The following is a 17286-nucleotide window of genomic DNA, read 5'->3' on the forward strand; positions in this document are numbered from 1 at the left end:
CTCAATTGTCCGGCCCCTTTACTCGACGGAAAGGACTCCTTTTATAGGCCAAAAAAATTGTATCTTCGTGGTATATTTCATTTCTAATTTTTCCTGTGCACGATACTATTGAATATATCATTCTATCCCGCGCAATATTTTCAAATATTTCATTCGAAAATTTCCTTTCTGTCAAAAATATATCACTCGGTATATATTGCCTAAATATATGAAAATCCCAACGAAATATGTGAAGAATTTTGCACTCGCCGACGGTCCAAATAAATAAAAATGTTCCTAAACTATATGCCATGTGATTTTATTTTTTCAGGGATAAAATTAACCCCTAATTTTTAAATGTCTAAATGGGTCGCCAAAATTTAGGTGTCAACACCACTTGAGGTCTTGCAACTTCAGATGATAGCCACTTGCCCTTCACTGGTTATTGCTTGCCCTTCACTGGCCTTTTTTTTTTTTAATAACAAAAGTCTTTTGTAAATATAATTTCTCAAAATACTACTTTGCTCAAAGGTACTCCATGGTGGACTTTTAGAGTACAATTTACCAAACACAATTTGCATTTTGAAAAATCCTTATAACTCAAAATCCTTTGCATCTTCCCAAAAGATTTCCCCAAAAGTCCAACTAAACTTAGCCTTAGATAAGTTGTGCTATGACAAAAGGAAAAAAAAAAAAAATTGGTTATGCAAAAAAATTCTCTAATATTGACAATACTTGATCTAATTTTTCAGCTCTTAATTTTTGTGATACTATCGTAGAAAGAGAAAATTGTCCAAAAAGTCGTTAACTTGTTACATTTTTGCCAATTCAATCCTAAATTTTTTAATTTTATTAATGGAGTCTTAAACCATTTTACGTTTTGCCAATTATGTCCATCTTGTCAATTTTGACCGAAAATTGTTAAAGTGGATATTGGTCATGCCAAGTATGATGGCCAACGCTGATATGGACAAATTTTAATATTTTTTTGAATTATTTATTCATTTTTCTTTGCTATTTCTTTTCCATCCTTCTTTCTCCTCTAGCCAGTTGTTAACCGTTAGTGACTGGCCAAAGGCTCGGGCCAACAAGGCCCAACCTCACTTTAGCTGGGGGAGGCTTGCTCTTTTCGGCCACTTTGGAGAGATACGGATATAGAAGAATAAGAAGAATCGAAAGCATAGCTTCGGTTGAGATGGCAATAAAGCCTTTCAATATGAGAAATCTGGAGTCTTAGCCTTCTCAGCATAGTTGGCTACACGGCGGAGAGTTACAGATACGAGCACGCATGAAGAAATGCCATTCAAGGTCAAGACTTGAAGATCGCACTCAAACTAAACATTACAGTCGGAATTGTAAGAGCACTTGCCAACACAGTCAGAATTTCAACCAACCCAGATTTGGCAAGCATCGTGGCTGGGTGAGATAAAGCTTTGCTAGGGGCGGGTGAGGCTCGCTCGAGGCTAGCGAGGTCGACCTCACCAGCCCTCACCTCTAGCCGGTTGCCGAGGGCTAGTGACCATAAGCTAGAGGACAAAGAAGGGAAGGGGAGAAAAAAGGAAAAGAAAAAGAAAAGGATAAAAATAAATAAATAAATAATTTAAATATTATGAAAAATTATTCACGTTAATGCCGACAGCGCCACGTAGAACGGGTGTTATCCATGTTAGCAATTTCCAATCAAAATTGGCCAAATGAACTCAATTAACAAAACGTGAAAATATTTAGAATTTAAATAAAACTGAAAATTTTATAACTAATTAGATAAAAGTGTAATAGATGTATAACTTTTTAGACAATTTTCCCATCATATAAATGATATCCGATTGCTTCTTGTAGTAATCTCTATTATTTTTGGTGAAAAGTAAAGGTGATTGATCAATAAAACATCAAAATGAAATAAATTGTCTATTACTTGGACAAATTTCATGTTAGTAAGATGGCAAAAGCCGTCTAGTTGTCTATCGAGGGGTGATCTGATGATCCAATCAATATCTTTTCTTAAGAGTCGTGAGTACTCAAAAACTAAACTACTTCCTATTTACACTTACTCGGAATTTAAGATAAAAAATGGCAATGACATAATGATAAAATTGTGCACTTAAAAAAGATCTTGGATACTTAATATCCACGTTCCCTTGGACGCTTCAGCGGTCGCTAATTTGATAGACTATTGTGTTTCTCAAAGCATATAGACCCGAAGCAGTTCTATATTCAATGCACTGATTACATTTATATTTCTCAAATTATATAGACTCGGGACACTTTTTGAAAATTAAATTTAAAATATTTTGGATTTTATATTCAATGGGCATCGTTCATGAGAAGTATCTAGTTTTATATATATGTTGCCAACTTCTATTGATATGTCTTTGCTAAAAAAAAAATCTATTAATATGTCTTATAAAGAGTTAATTAATGTAAGACATTTGTCTACGTGGGACCTTTTTGGTAAAGTTGAAAGGGACAGCTACATTGATTGGCCCTCCCCAATCTTTCCACTTACAAATAAAAATGCTCAAGATAAGGATTTGTACACGTTCGCTTAGGTGTCATAACTTTTCTTTTTGTTTAAGTATCAAATCAAAGTAAAATCGACTATTTAAGTATTATTTCCAACAAATCATCTTATATAGATTTTTTTTTATTAATTTATCATTTCAACATGTATTTTTATTTTTGAATTTTTTATTTATAGTCCACGTCAACGTCGATGAAATCACATAAAACGACTGGCATCCATGTCGAATTTTCTAGCCACACAAATCACCAATGGCAAACAAGTGATAAATTTTTTAAAATTGTGTACTTAAGTGAATGAAAAAAAAAAAGTTGTGACACTCTAGTGAATGGCATAAGAAAATTATGGTATTTGTGCTATTCTTATCATTATTTAGCATTTTTGGAAGTCTTCAATATTCAATGCACTAATTACACATATCACAAGGATGATTGGTACTAGCTAATGACGACGCTTCAACAGGAAATCCACTTTCAGCCGTGCCCGCTGTCAATGATACGAAAGATACTTTGTCTTAAAAGTAAGGAGTGATGGTAAGTCACTTTCAAATTTGCGTATCAAATTGTTTCTGTGTTGAAAACTTTTGGAAGATGTTTTGTCTTGTTTCAGTGGGAACATTAAGGTGACAACATAGGTGACATGCCAAAGCCAAAACTAACGAAGCTTCCGAAGCTTGACCTAGAGGGTTTACTTTCGTACATAAAATTCAATCAAGCGATGGAACTGTACAGGCGTAGTCCGGTGAACGCGCTCACGCCTCAAATAATGTTGATACGGATGGATCCCCAGCTGCCGCGTGCACATCCGACACACGGGACAGCTTCAATCCATCACATTAGCCGTAGAATTTAAATGACCCGATCACATGTGAGGATTAGGTGATCAAATACAATAAAATAAAAAATATAAGCTAAAAAAAAAGTCGAGACATTAGAATTATCTCATTTAACTATAAATTAGGATTACATTCAACAGAATATGCCATTATTATTAGCACTACGCATCTTTATATTATAATCCTTAATTACAAGAGAGAAATTATATAAATATCAAGTTTATTTATGGGTCAAAATCAAATTACGAATAAAATATGAGTTCAGACTATAAAAGTGTTGAGTTGGGGACGTTGCTCCAAAACCACAGCCAGTAGGCCCTAGATCCCCGCCCGCTTAATGGGGAGCGAGAACTTGTGCCTCTCTATCAATGAAAGTATAAATCATACTCCAACATCACGTGTGATAGGGAGTGTAAATTATATCTCTATATTACATGTGTTAAATTAATGTCTTAAGTTTGAATTTGGATAACGATTTGTTAAATCAAATTTGTCAATAAAGTTTTTTTTTTTTCTAAGGATTGGAAATCATATGAAGAAAGAAGTAAATTTTTTTTTTTTTGGACTCTAAAAAAAAAAAAAAAAAAAAAAAAAGGAAGAAATAAAAATAAAATAAAACGGAGCAAAAGTTTCCCCGGAGTTGCTGAATTCCTCCGCACGTTATCATGGTGGTTGACTTTGGGCCCACATATTCCACGCCGAGAAAGGAGAGCTGCACGTAGAGCCAAAGTGGAGTCAAACTCTTCTCCTTGGGCGCACATATATAAAGTGCGGAAGTCTCCGGGAGGTTTCTTTTGACTGCCGAAACCCTACCAAGCCGCACGTCCACGATCTCTGAAGCCGCAAGTCCTTGAGTCCTTTGAGCCGCGTGAAGCCTTGATTAAGAACGCAAAGCCGTACGTACGCGGACCAAAGACAAACGCTAGAGTTTTTAATTTTAGCATATGTAGAGTATTTTGTTTTGAGTTTGAAAGCATATTAATTTTGTATTGTGAGTTTATGTTCAAGTGAGTTATTTAATTATAAATACTTTGGATTTAGGCTTAAATTTAGGTATGAGAAATATTCGAGCGTATGTGCAATTGTAAACTCTAATTCTTCAATTATAATAGATTATTTGCCGGTGTCCTTATTATTTTTTATTTATTTTTCTAGTGATTTCGCGTTAACATAAATTACAAATTCCTGCCATTTTTACGTATTATATTCCAACAACACGAGTGACTGTTACCTCCGTGGCAGACCATAGTAATGTAAAACACTATCTCTCGAAAATCAGGCGAAGAATTTCACAGTTTATGATATAAGAAAGCTCAAGATTACTCCAAGGGATGGGGTCCACGCTTAAGAAAAAAAATGGAGGCCAGTAAGGTAAACTCCAGCTTGTAAATCCGCGTGAGGCCGTGTTGGTTTCCCCTTCAAAGTCATTATATAACAAGAGCATCGCACGCCTGCCATTTCCCAAGTAAGAAAGATCAAAAGAAGCTAACACCTGCTCTTTGCTCTCGCAACTCCACTCGTCGCTACGGCTACCACGGATACTTCCCCATCTCCTTCCCTTCTCGCATTTGCTTGCACAGGCCATTGCCAAGAGAGCATCTTCTCTGCCGTTGGGCTTCCGCTCGCTTGCAGTTCACCGCCCTCACCGTCCCTGTAGCACGTTCTACGTCCGGAAATGGTGAGCGGGGACTCGGGCCTTGGCCGCAGAGCTTGGGACGTGGTCCACCTAGCTCTGCTGTGGCCGAGGAGAGGCGGCGCGTTCAGGCAGCTCCTCGCAGTCAAGTTCCGTCTCGCTGTGGCTAGATTCGTCGAGACCATCGGCGGCGGCTGTGGCTACGGCAGCTCAATGGCCCGGGATCGAATCCGCTACGAGGAGCGCGAGCTCTCGTTCGACGAGACTCCAATCTTCCACGTCAAGATGCACCGTCCCAGAGGATCCAGGAGGTCCCACTTCCGCCTCCCTCGCATCCCCTGCATCAGCCCGGACGTCGATTTCGAGTACGGATTCTTTGACGACGACAAGGATGGCAACTGCGAGAGGAAGAGCCTGGTCGCCGTACGAGACGGAGGAGACTGCGTGTACGGCGAGAGGGCGTCGGGATCGTCCGAAGAAGAAAGGGAAGAAGGGATTGATGAGAGGGCAGAGGAGTTCATAGGGAAGTTCTATGAGCAGATGAAGCTGCAGAGGCAGACTTCTTACTTACAGTACACTGAGATGCTGAGCAGAGCCACGAGCTGAATCAATAGTCCCCAATCTCTCCCTCGTTCTGTTTCCGACAGCAATAATTTCCCACTCTGCACCACGGTTTTTTCGGTTTCGCGTTGTAATAATTTTGCCAAGCGCGTGACGCTTTTGTACATACTAGAGCTTCAACAAATCTTGGGCATTGAGTCTGGTTACTCACGGTTTTTACTTTTCCTCGTTCACCTCAATGTATTCAATTTCCGATTTTTGACTATCCATCCTTATTTGCTTGTTATTTTATCATACCATACATTTGAATATGAGGAAAATTTCAAATAAAGACCCGAAACACCATTATTTTCTCAAATAAAAAGCTTAAAATAGACCTTATTTTAAATATAGGTCTGAAGTGACCATATCAGTCTCAAAAAAAGACTTAATCTCACCGATCAATTAAGAATATTTTTGTCTTTTTATTTTATTTTTTCCTTTATACAAATTCAAAAAAGAAAAAAAATGCTAAAAAAGAAACACACAACCTCGCTTGAGGCCACCGGTCCCTTGGACGTTAATGATGGTCAGTAGGCTGGTGCCTGAGCCCTAGCCCTCCCTAAAAATCGAGAGAGGGTTCACCCTCTCTTTGATCTAGTTGAGGGTCGCCAATCATCACCACTGCCCCACCATGTCAACCTTCCCACCTATATTTTTGCTTTAAAAAAAACACTTTATCTTTTTAAATTTTTAATCTAATTTAACTAAAATTTAGGTTAAAATTGCCTTTAGACAAAAATGCCCTTAATCGATCAAAATATTTAGTCGATCGACGAGCTGGCGATGTAAGGCCCTTATTTGAAATAGCTATAACCACTTTGGATCTTCATTTGAGAAAATGAGATCATTTCAAACCCTTATTTAAATTAAGGTTCTCTTTAAGCTCTTATTTGAAAAAATGACGACACTTCAAACCATTGTTTGAAATTTTCCGTTAAATATATATCATGTATCTAATGTTACATGTCAGCTAGCATGATATCACCAAATCAATTATATCATCCCATGTTTTAAAATTTAGAAACTTTGCAGTTATCGAGTCATGAAATGAAAGGCTTATTGGCTTGATACTACCCGCTTCAATGTGAGATGCGTTACATGAATAGGTGAAATACTCTCAAGATACCTATGCCGTTGCCGAATGAATTAAGAAACCCCTCTAGGCTATTATACATTTTTTGACGAACTGTGAAATACTATCCGATCGCAGATCAGAAGTTTAATACTCGGGCAATGATCTGATGTGAATGTACGTGAAAACATAGAATAGAAATCTTACGCATGGAGTCAGCACCTGACAAGAAAATGGAAAATGCAGCAAAACACAAAATTTGCCAAGAAGAGAAGATGAGGCTCACATGGATTGCATCCACAGCGATGCCTCTGTAATGTTCATACTCTATTTGCCGGGACCTAAAAACAGTCATCACTCCGCATTTCTCCAACAAAATCCACATACGCGCACAAATTATGCAGGAAGTGCTAAACTCACATAGTTAAAACTCTCGAATCGATAATGAACTAGATAATTTGTGCAAAAATATCTCTAAAATTGACAATATATAATCTAATTTTTTGGCTCTTAACTTTCGGGATACTATTTTATAAATGATATTTGATTGCTCCTTGCGGTGACCTCTATTATTATCGGTGAAAATTGAAGCTGATTGATCTATAAAATATCAAAATGAAATAAATAAAAAGAGAAAATAATTCTATAGAATCATATAATGACCCGATTAAAAATTGATTAATTGGATTAAAAAGACGACCAGACGTTTACTTGGACAAATTTCATGTTAGAAAGATGGCAAAAGCTATCCAGGTGTCTATCGAGGGGTCATCTATGATCCAATTAATATCTTTTCCTAGGGTCATGAGTACTCAAAAACTAAACCATGTCCTTATTTATATTAAACCAGAATTTAAGATAAAAAATTGGTAATGACACAATGATAAAATTGTACATATGAAAAGATCTCAGGTACTTAATAATCACATTCCCTCGGACACCTGAGCGTCACTAATGTGATAGATTATATCGTATTTCTCAATTCATATAGATCCGAAATACTTGTTTAGCATAATTGAAAGTCTTCAATATTCAAGGTACTGATTACACATGTCACGGGAATGATCGGTGCATTACAGCTAATGAGCGCGCTCTTCAAGGAAATTCATTTTCAGCGATGCGGCGGTCAATGGTATGAAAGTTACTTTTGAATTTGTGTGTTAAATTGTTTCCGTGTTGAAAGCTTTTGGAAGATGTTTTGTCGCGTTTCAGTGGGTAAGGTGAAAACATAGCGACGTGCCAAAGCCAGACAAACGAAGTTTCCGGACCTTGACCTAGAGGGTTTGCTTTCATACATGTTATAAAATTCAATTTAGTAATTGTACAGTGCATGGGTCGTCCGGGGGTAGGCCCTCGGACCTCGAATGATGTCGATACGGATGGATCCCCAATTGCCTTGTGCACATCTGGCGCATGGGACATGCTCGATCCCTCACATTAGCTGTAGAATTCAAATGACCCAACCACGTGTTAGAATTACGAGTTCAAATACAACGAAATAGGGAGTAAAAGTGAGGAAGAAAAATCTAGACATAAAATTTACCTTTGTTTGTTTTTAAATTAGAGTTACATCTAACAGAGAATTACATTATAATTAATACTTTGCTAAGAGATGATACATATACTTAGTTTATCCAAAAAATCCAAATTCAAATTTCCAATAAAATATGTACTCGCACTATAAAAATTCTTTAAATGGTCTGAACATTGCCCTGCGACTCGGTGGCCCAGACCCCGCCTACTCATTAGGGATCAGGATCCATGCCTCCCCATCGATGGGAATATAAATTCTACCCCCAACATCACATAGCTGTTCCTAATCTGCTGCTCGACTCGGCAGACCGGAGTAATCTCAACGCACGCACGCGCGGGGATGTACACCGGTATCTCCTGAAAATCAGGCGAAGCCTCACATGATTTCACAGCTAATGATATAAGAAAGCCCAAGATAAATCAAGGGATGGGGTCCACGCTGAAGGAAAAACATGGGAGGCCAGTGAGCTGGACTCCAGCTTGTTAATCCGCGTGAGGGCGGGTTCGCTTCCTCTTCACTTCACAGTCATCGCATAACGACAGCATCGCACGCTTGCCATTTCCCTAAGTGAGAAGTTCAAAAGAAGCTAAACACTGCTCTTTCGACTCGCAACTCCACTCGTCGCTACGGCTACCCAGTACTTCCCCATCTCCTTCGCATCTCGCATTTGCTTATATAGGCCATTGCCAAGAGAGCATCTTCTCCGCCGTTGGGCTTCCGCATCCTTGCGATTCACCATCCTCACCGTCCTTGTAACACGTTCTGTGTCCGAAAATGGCAAGCGGGGACTCCAGCGTCGCCCACAGGGCTTGGGACTGTTGGAAAAATAATTATCACGTATTGAAAAAAAAAAATTCACGTATCGGGAAAAATATGTAACACTGTTTGCAGGAATCAGAAAAATAGCAAATCTGAAAGAATGATATCAATAATATAATAACGATCAAACCAATGTTTATATAATCTTTACACATAAAGATGTTGAATCACAACCCAAAATACAAAACTGTTTGATTGTAATAAAATATATAGGAAATTAAATAGGAAATGAGGTACAGCTAACCAAATCTCCTTAAGGCGATTAGTTCATGCCAACGATATTAAGTAGCTTCATGAACTATGCATCCCAAGATATAATATTTCGAACTTGTTTATATTAACACTATACAAAATAGGACTTTGTCGAACATTTCTAGAAACCGGCACACTTGGAGGAGTGTTTTTTCGAAGAGGAATTCTAATATTTGAATGACATTATCTGCCATGAATTAAAGAAGACTCGGAAAAAAAAAAAGATTTTCGCAAGCTGATGATTATTGAGAATTGATGTAGAGAGAGTCTCGAAGATCCATCATCAACACGTCCCTTAATGAGAAGAAAATCTGCTACACGAAGATGAAGGGATTCGTCCCCGTCCATCCATTAATTCGTCCATAATTGCGTCATAAAACAATTGCATCGCAAAATTGCTGCATTGGGTAAAAGAAATATGTCTATTAATGCATCAATTAATTCGTCCATAAAACTGTTTCACGGATGCACTAGGGTTGCTGAAGGAATGCATCCACAAAATCGTCCATTAACACCGAAGGTTGAATAAGAAATGTACAAACTTATGTTGAGCCATTAATATCATTAATTTCAATAGTACCCCACATTAATGGTTCAACAAAACATTTTTTTTTCTCGAAGAATTCCAAGTGTGCCTATGGAGATAAACAACATCAAGATAAGTAGCTTTCACTTTGAATCTTGTTTAGTGAAAGCCTATCTTACTTAACTAGTCGATGGACTAAGCCTTGAATTGTCAGTTGTTGATATAAGCCCAAACAATAGGCCGTACACAAAGTATCACCGAATCAAGATTGGTTCTCGGTTGTATTCATTCTTTCGGTCTTGAACCTCTCAAGATTCATGTGTGCTTCAAAAAATCTCTCCTTTAAAGATTTTCATAAAGTTGGTCAGCTCTACCCATATAGGTGCATTCTTATTAAAGGTATCCTACCTTATCTTACTAGGATTTTAAAATCCAAGCTATGGGAATGATTAAATGCATAACGTACCCTTAAAATTTTGTAGGAGTCACTGTTGCATCATAGGAGTGGAGGATAGTGTTCACACTAGAGTATCCAAAATTTGCATTGTCCTATTGAACTTAGTCCAAGGGTTCTCCAATCACAAGGTTGGGTTTCCACCTTGGAATCTCTTTATTTAATTAAGGCTTTTAACCATATTTCCCTCAATGCATACTTGCTCTCTTGACAAAACTTTTGTCGGCAGATTCGCAATATTTTCTTTTGATTTTACAAAATCTAAATAAATTATTCCATTCAAGAACAAATGTCTGATGATATTATGTTTACAATGAATGTGTCTAGACTTACCGTTTTATATTACATTAGATGCCTTTGCAATCATTGCTTGATTGTCACAGTAAATGCATACTATAGGCATAGGTTTTGGCCCAAACAAAGCATCCTCTAAAAACTGTCAAAACCACTCTACTACTTTAGTAGCTTTATCCAAAGTAACAAACTCTTATTCCATTGTAGAGCATGCTACTAGAGTTTTCTTTAAAGATTTCCAAGATACTGCAGCACCTCCTAGCATGAACACATATTCGCTAGTTGATTTCGATTAATTAGATCCAAAATCCAATCGGCATCACAATATCCTTCCAAAATAGCAAGATATTTGCCATCATAATAAGTTGTAATCTTCTATTGATTCTATAGTGAAATCCAATTAGTATGCTGTCCGTGTGGAAGAGTGGACGTAAGTTTAATTTAAGCCAAATCATTATAAAATTTGTGTGCAATTTTCTCTTCCTTCAACTCTATTTATTTCAAGTATGTTGCTTACTTACTGATTAGAAGTCTGGTATCTCTTGAAACTATTTCTATTCCTCTTTCAAACTTAACTGGAAATTTAATTTTATTCCGCAACAGTTTGGTAAAATTTCTTTAAACACCTATTCACCCTATCTCTAGATGTTAGATCTAGCTACATTAATTTAGATAAGATTAGTCTTGACTTTTTGTTATTCAAAAAAAAAAATTCCATTGAAATTGTAAATATGATAGATTCACGTACAACACACTAATTAACTTAAAATTTATCTATAAATAATGCTTGAGCGTCTTGGAAGTAAGAAACCCCATATATTTCCTGATGAAGTTACAATTTAGCACTTAATCATACTTCACTGTGTGTATGAAATTCAACATTCCATTAACACCCTAAAAAGAACAAAGACAAGCCATGAAGATACTCCATGAGATCCGTAGTTAGAATCATCGTATATACTTGATCATTTTTCGACTTGTGAAGAGGGGCAAAAGGAATTATTTTACAGCTAGAGTCGAATAAGTTCTTCCCTAAGACGTTTGTAGCAATTAAGGAAGGATGAAGTTATTTATTAATTTGCAATGCCGATATGAAATTAATCAATGTGGAATTCAATTTCGGAAGACTATCTTATATGGTCCGAGGAGTTCGTTTGACGAGGTGATACGATGCAGAACTGGTTTTATGTTCCTTTACAAGATTTGGTTAAATGAGTACTAGACGTTGATTGATTGATGTCATATCAACATTATAATTTGAGATTTGGCTGCCCAAATCTTCATTAATTTTGGGAAAACATGCACCTCACGTGCCACTTTGTGAGATGCACATACTCTCCAACTCGTGATGATTTATTTGGTCAATGAGTTCCTTGTCTTATTTGAGATTAAGTATAGATAACTAATAAATTAAGATGTGGTAGCCATGAATAACTAATAAGCACACTTCTCTCTTTGCCTCTCTTAGAGAAGGGTCATACATATATTAACTAATAAGCGAGCAATTACTCGCAATCCCATGAAGGCACTTCGAATTCGCATTTTTGATAAGTATAATTAAGATATCAATCTATCACGAGGGTCACTCGAATGAAAAGGAAGCTGATTCCTACTGTCCTTTGAAAAAGAAAAAAAGCAAGATAAACTAGTGAATAGGTTAGTAGAGCCCATGATTTTGAAGAGTTAGGGTTGGCCACCTTCCATCTCCTCGGTGATTCTTGCTTGCACAGTAATTCTTGCCTGCTCTTCCTCTCTTCTGCCCTTCGCCCACATAACAGAGTAGAGCCTGGCAATGATCAACACGGCCACCATCAATCTGGAATTCCAAAGGAAACGAAGAACTGTCAATGAAAGCGCCATGAAACAAGGACTGAAGACAGAGGTGTAGAGTGCGCCTTTTTATTTACACATCAAGTCATAATGCTGAACGCTAGCATAAAACACACAACACCCTGAAATTGAATAACCATCAGCATTACCTTCGTACAAAACATTTCCCACGCTATTGATGCTTGAAAAGCCACAATAAGGCAACTCCACTATATGTAAAGTTTATTTAATTTTCTAGTATACATACCGCATAGACAACTGTAATGAGCCAAATCTTGGATCTCAGTGACCATGCTGCAAGATCGTGTTCTAAAGCAGCACCAATGATCGCACACTTGATGTTGGCCATGAGAGACATTGGCATCGTGGCAGTGTAAGAAGCTTTAAATATAGGGCTCAACTTCGCCTAAATTTGATACAAAACAAGCGTTAGGAGATCGAAGCGAACTCTCAGAAAAGAAGGATATAAAAGACAACGATAGAAGCAAAAAGAACGAAATGCTTCACTTACTTGTATAATGAACCAAAATGCTGAGCCAGAAACGCCACAAAGGAGAAGGCAAGGCCCAAGATGGAGTGGCTTTGGTGGGTGGGCGTCACGTTCTTTCCATATCTCTAGTGAATGTGAGTGCTACTACCAGCAATGGTGTGCCCATGAAAAAAGGAGAGCAGCATCGCTCCGCCCACACACAGCAATGTTCCGATCACTTTGGTTTGCCCCATCTTTGTCTTGATATCGAGTGATTCTGCCCCATCCAAAATTATTTCACTGATCATACAAAAACAGGGCATAGTCAGAAAAGTAGAACCCGAACACGTTCGAACAAATAAACTAAGGATACCAATGGTACAATACCTGAAGATCAGGGCGAACACAAATGTCAGGGCTGGGAGGATATTTGTCATTGCGTTCAAGATCACGGTACTTGAAACGTTCAGGTCCATATAAATGAAAGCTGGATTCACAAAAGCCCTGCACAATTCGGTTGAGCCCATATAAGATTCTTTAGGCGCTAGGAGTTTGAAGTGAGAACACAATGGCAACATAATCAATTACAAAAAAAGTCATGGTGGCTCCTACGAATTATGGGGAGAGACTTCTCTTACGGCAGAAATTGAGGGATATTCAATCACATAACCTACTCCCATGGATTTGTATGGGAGATTTCAACGGAATTTTATACGCTTGGGAGAAGGTAGGAAAGAGGGAAGCTGACCACTAATGGATATAGACAGTAAAGGGTGTGCCTATACTTGGGCGAAGAATAGAGAAGGAGAGGAATTGGTTAAAAAAAGATTAGATAGAGTTCTATGCACAATGGACTAGCAGGTTACCTTCCCAAATGCTGAAATTCAGGTTGTACCAGCTTCGACTCAGACCTCAGTCTGCTTCTTCTTGTTTTGCATCCCGAAAGTAAGAAAAGGAAAAAAGAATTCAAGTTCAAAGTTTATTGGATGGAAGATAAAGAGTGCAGGGAGATCATAAAGAGAATATGGAATGGAAATCTCTTAAATGAAAACAGCTTCTCAGACAAAATTCAAGAAGTCTCTAAAGAACTAGCAACCTGGAGTAAAGATAAGTTCCCCAACGCATCTATTCGCATATGGGAGCTGAAGAGAACACTAACAGAGATTACTAATAGAACTTTAGGTAGCTTCAGCAAGGAGGAACCTCAAAATATCGTCAACCAACTTGACAAACTATGGAGACAGGAGGAAAAATATTGGGGGCTAAGATCGCACATCAACTGGCTTCAGTGGGGAGATAGAAACACAAAGTATTTCCATGCCACAACAATGCAAAGAAGGCAGAGAAACAGAATCACGATACTGAAGGTGGACGAAGTAACTTGGTGTAGGGAGCCAAATGCACTCAAGAAACACATTGGGGACTTTTACCGAACACTTTATGAATCTGTGGGTCCGAGGAATTTTCAGCTAGTCCTAGATGAGTGTCCCATTCTAGTAAATGAGACAATTAATGCACAGCTGATGGCATAAGTATCCATTGAAGAAGTAAAAGAAGCGGTCTTCCCATTGGATTCACTTAAAGCTCCAGGCCCCGATGAACTAAATGGGCAATTTTACCGGCATTATTGGGAGGACTTAAAGCACGAAGTGTTTCAACTAGTACAAAACTTCTTTGAGACAGGTACTCTTGACCCTATCCTAAACCAAATGCATATCTCTCTAATACCAAAAGTCAAAAATCCAAAAAATATAAGCCAGTTTAGACCTATTAGCCTATGCAACTTCAACTACAAAATTTTATCAAAACTGTTGGCTAATAGGCTGAAGTGGCTCCCAGAAATTGTTACTCCTGAACAAAGTACCTTTGTACAAAGCCGGCAAATACAAGACAATATATTAATAGTTTAGGATGTTATCCATCAGCTCAGAATTAAGAAGAGAAAAAAGAAGTTTCAAGCTATTCTGAAACTGGATATGCAAAAAGCTTATGATATAGTCGAGTGGGATTTCTTGAGAGAATGCTTGCTGAAAATGGGATTTTATAAAAGGTGGGTAGCATTGATCATGTAATGTGTCTCAACAGTATCTTTTAGTGTAAAGGTAAATGGGAAGCCTATGCAATACTTCACACCATCAAAGGGAATCAAACAAGGTGATCCTCTCTCCCCTTACCTTTTTATTCTAGTGGCAAATGTTCTATCATGGTTGTCGCGACCAATTTTTTTCGGGGTGACCACCTAAAACTAGGTTAATGGATTACTAAGTCTTTAAGCTTAGCTCGGACTCTCCCAAGCCCATACCAATTCGCGACTTAGATTCAAATTTCTTAACATGCAAATTGATTTTATTTAGGAGTCGCCACTAATCAGTTTATGGTAGGTCGATTAGACACCTAAGTAAAATAATTTGAGAATTACTTTACTCCTACGAACCAGAGACTAAGGGTACGGGGACTTGGTTACGTTAGATTTCTCTAACGCCCTTTTGGTACCTTTCTTTTTATTTTGAAAAAATGTTTGGCAAGCAATTTGAATTGATTTTAAACCTATTTCCCTAACATGTGAGGTGTTCATGCAGGTGCGCAAACCACCAATTTAACACCCAAGAAAGCAATTAAATAATGCAGGACTTACCTCCAAAGCTACGAAAGCATCTGCAATGTTAAATTAAAATCCATATCAAGAACCCTAGATATGGTTGCTAATTAACAAGCAATTACTCAATTTTTATTTCCTCTTTTTCAATGAAAATATAGTCCATATGCAATGCAATGCTTCTAATCTAATATGAAATGATATGGCATGACAATATGTCATAAACTATATGAATGAATAAGAATTTTTGTGATTTCTTAATGAACATGCAATAATTAAATATGCAATCTACATTAACCAAAATGACTTAATTCTAATGACGTGCAATGACGTACAAAATTATTTCAACTAAAATGACATGCAACGTGCAATTTAATATGCGAGGTATATGTCACGCGACATTTATTAAATGACATAATCTAATGATGGGCAATTTCTAATTAGAAATGAACCTAACAATAATCACTAAATGACGTGCATTTCATTAACCTAAATCTATATGACATGCAAATGACATTTTTTTATTTTAAAAAAAAATGCAATCTATCCTAGAAATTGCAACTAATTTATCCTAAGACAAATTTTATGAAATTTCAAATGATCTAGCTAGATTAAGATTCTATCTAATTTAAACTAGGGATTAAGTCATATTAAATCCTAATTTAAACTAAGACATTATCTAAATCTAAAATGCCATTTATCTAAAAAACATTATCTAAATTTAAAATGAAACATGCAATTCTAATCTAATATGCACAATGATTTTTTTATGTTTTTCTTTAATCTCGAAATTAAAATTAATACCTAATTAACATGCAATTCAAATAAAAAACTAACAACCTAAATGAATGCACTTTTTTTGGATTTTTTATTTAAAAATTCATAATAAGATTGCAATCCTAATATGCAAGATAACAAAAACAAACCTAGTCCTTATTCAGATTTTTCTTTTTTATTTTCTTATTTAAAAAATTCGAAATCGATTGCGATTTTAACCTAAAACTAAGAATATTCTAAAACATACTTAATCCTAATTTGATTTTATTTTTATTTTTTCTCTTATGAAAATAAAATTGATCCAAACACACGATATCAAATCAAGCAAGACAATATTGATATCCAAAAATTGGCTAACCGTATCTCGCGCATGAGATCGGGTTGACCAATTTTAATTTTAAATCGCAAATCAAATCTCGGGCTTGAGATTGGATTGTCGATTTTTATAAGGGATTGCGAGTCGGATTTCGGGCGCGAAAATCGGACTATCAATCCCTTGCTTGAGGGGGACTTTCATGTTGGAACATCAATCATATATTTAGGAATAATCCCACTAAAGAAAAAAAAAGTAAATAAGTGAGAATAACATTAAAAAATAAAATAAAGTAAATAAAAAAAAAAGAACTACCTAATTGATTCCCTTTCTTTCTTTTTCCCTTTCAAGCTTTCGTTCGTGCGGCTGGTCACCGGCTCCGGTGAGGGCGACGATCGAGGTCTCGCGGGGAAGAAATTCGGCGGCGGTGGCGGAGCTCGGGAAGGGGACTCGGAGCAAGGCGGCAATCGGATCGGCAACGGCAGCAGCCTTGAAGGCGGAGCGAGAGGTAATGCGGGCTGCGGGGGCCGGGAAGGTAGGCGAAGTAGCGGCTCGGACCGGGAGGCGTGGCTCGTCGCGGGCAGCGGCGGCGGCGCTCGGGAAGCAAGGACTCGTGGAGCAAGGGCGCCGGGCGAAGGACTCGGGTGCATGCGATTCTGGTCTGTCGGGTCTTGCTCCGGATGGAGGGGGAACGCTAGGCGTCGGACCGGAGGCGGCGCGGCGGTGGCTTCAAGCGGGCGGCGGGAGTAGAAGCGAACGGAGCAGGAGCAGCGTCGGTG

General features: G+C 37.6%; 1 protein-coding gene and 1 long non-coding RNA gene across 4 annotated transcripts; one reads left to right on the plus strand and one right to left on the minus strand.

Moving 5' to 3' along the window:
- Positions 1–5010: 5010 nt before the first annotated feature.
- On the plus strand, positions 5011–5574 carry LOC104426800. Its single transcript, XM_010039963.3, has one exon. It carries the CDS (start codon positions 5011–5013, stop codon positions 5572–5574), a length of 564 nt encoding a protein of 187 aa, XP_010038265.2.
- A 6356-nt stretch (positions 5575–11930) lies between these two features.
- On the minus strand, positions 11931–13748 carry LOC104426801. 3 transcript variants are annotated; one of them, XR_005547554.1, is made up of 5 exons: positions 13688–13748; positions 13209–13325; positions 12864–13121; positions 12502–12758; positions 11931–12338 (listed from the first exon to the last, which is right to left on the minus strand). It is a non-coding gene; the product is annotated as an uncharacterized LOC104426801 (long non-coding RNA). The 3 variants fall into 3 exon arrangements; XR_721895.3 differs by having other exon boundaries at positions 11935–12338; positions 12600–12758; XR_005547553.1 differs by having other exon boundaries at positions 11931–12758.
- Positions 13749–17286: the final 3538 nt, after the last annotated feature.

Source organism: Eucalyptus grandis, chromosome 11 (assembly GCF_016545825.1).
Source record: "Eucalyptus grandis isolate ANBG69807.140 chromosome 11, ASM1654582v1, whole genome shotgun sequence".
NCBI lineage: Eukaryota > Viridiplantae > Streptophyta > Magnoliopsida > Myrtales > Myrtaceae > Eucalyptus > Eucalyptus grandis.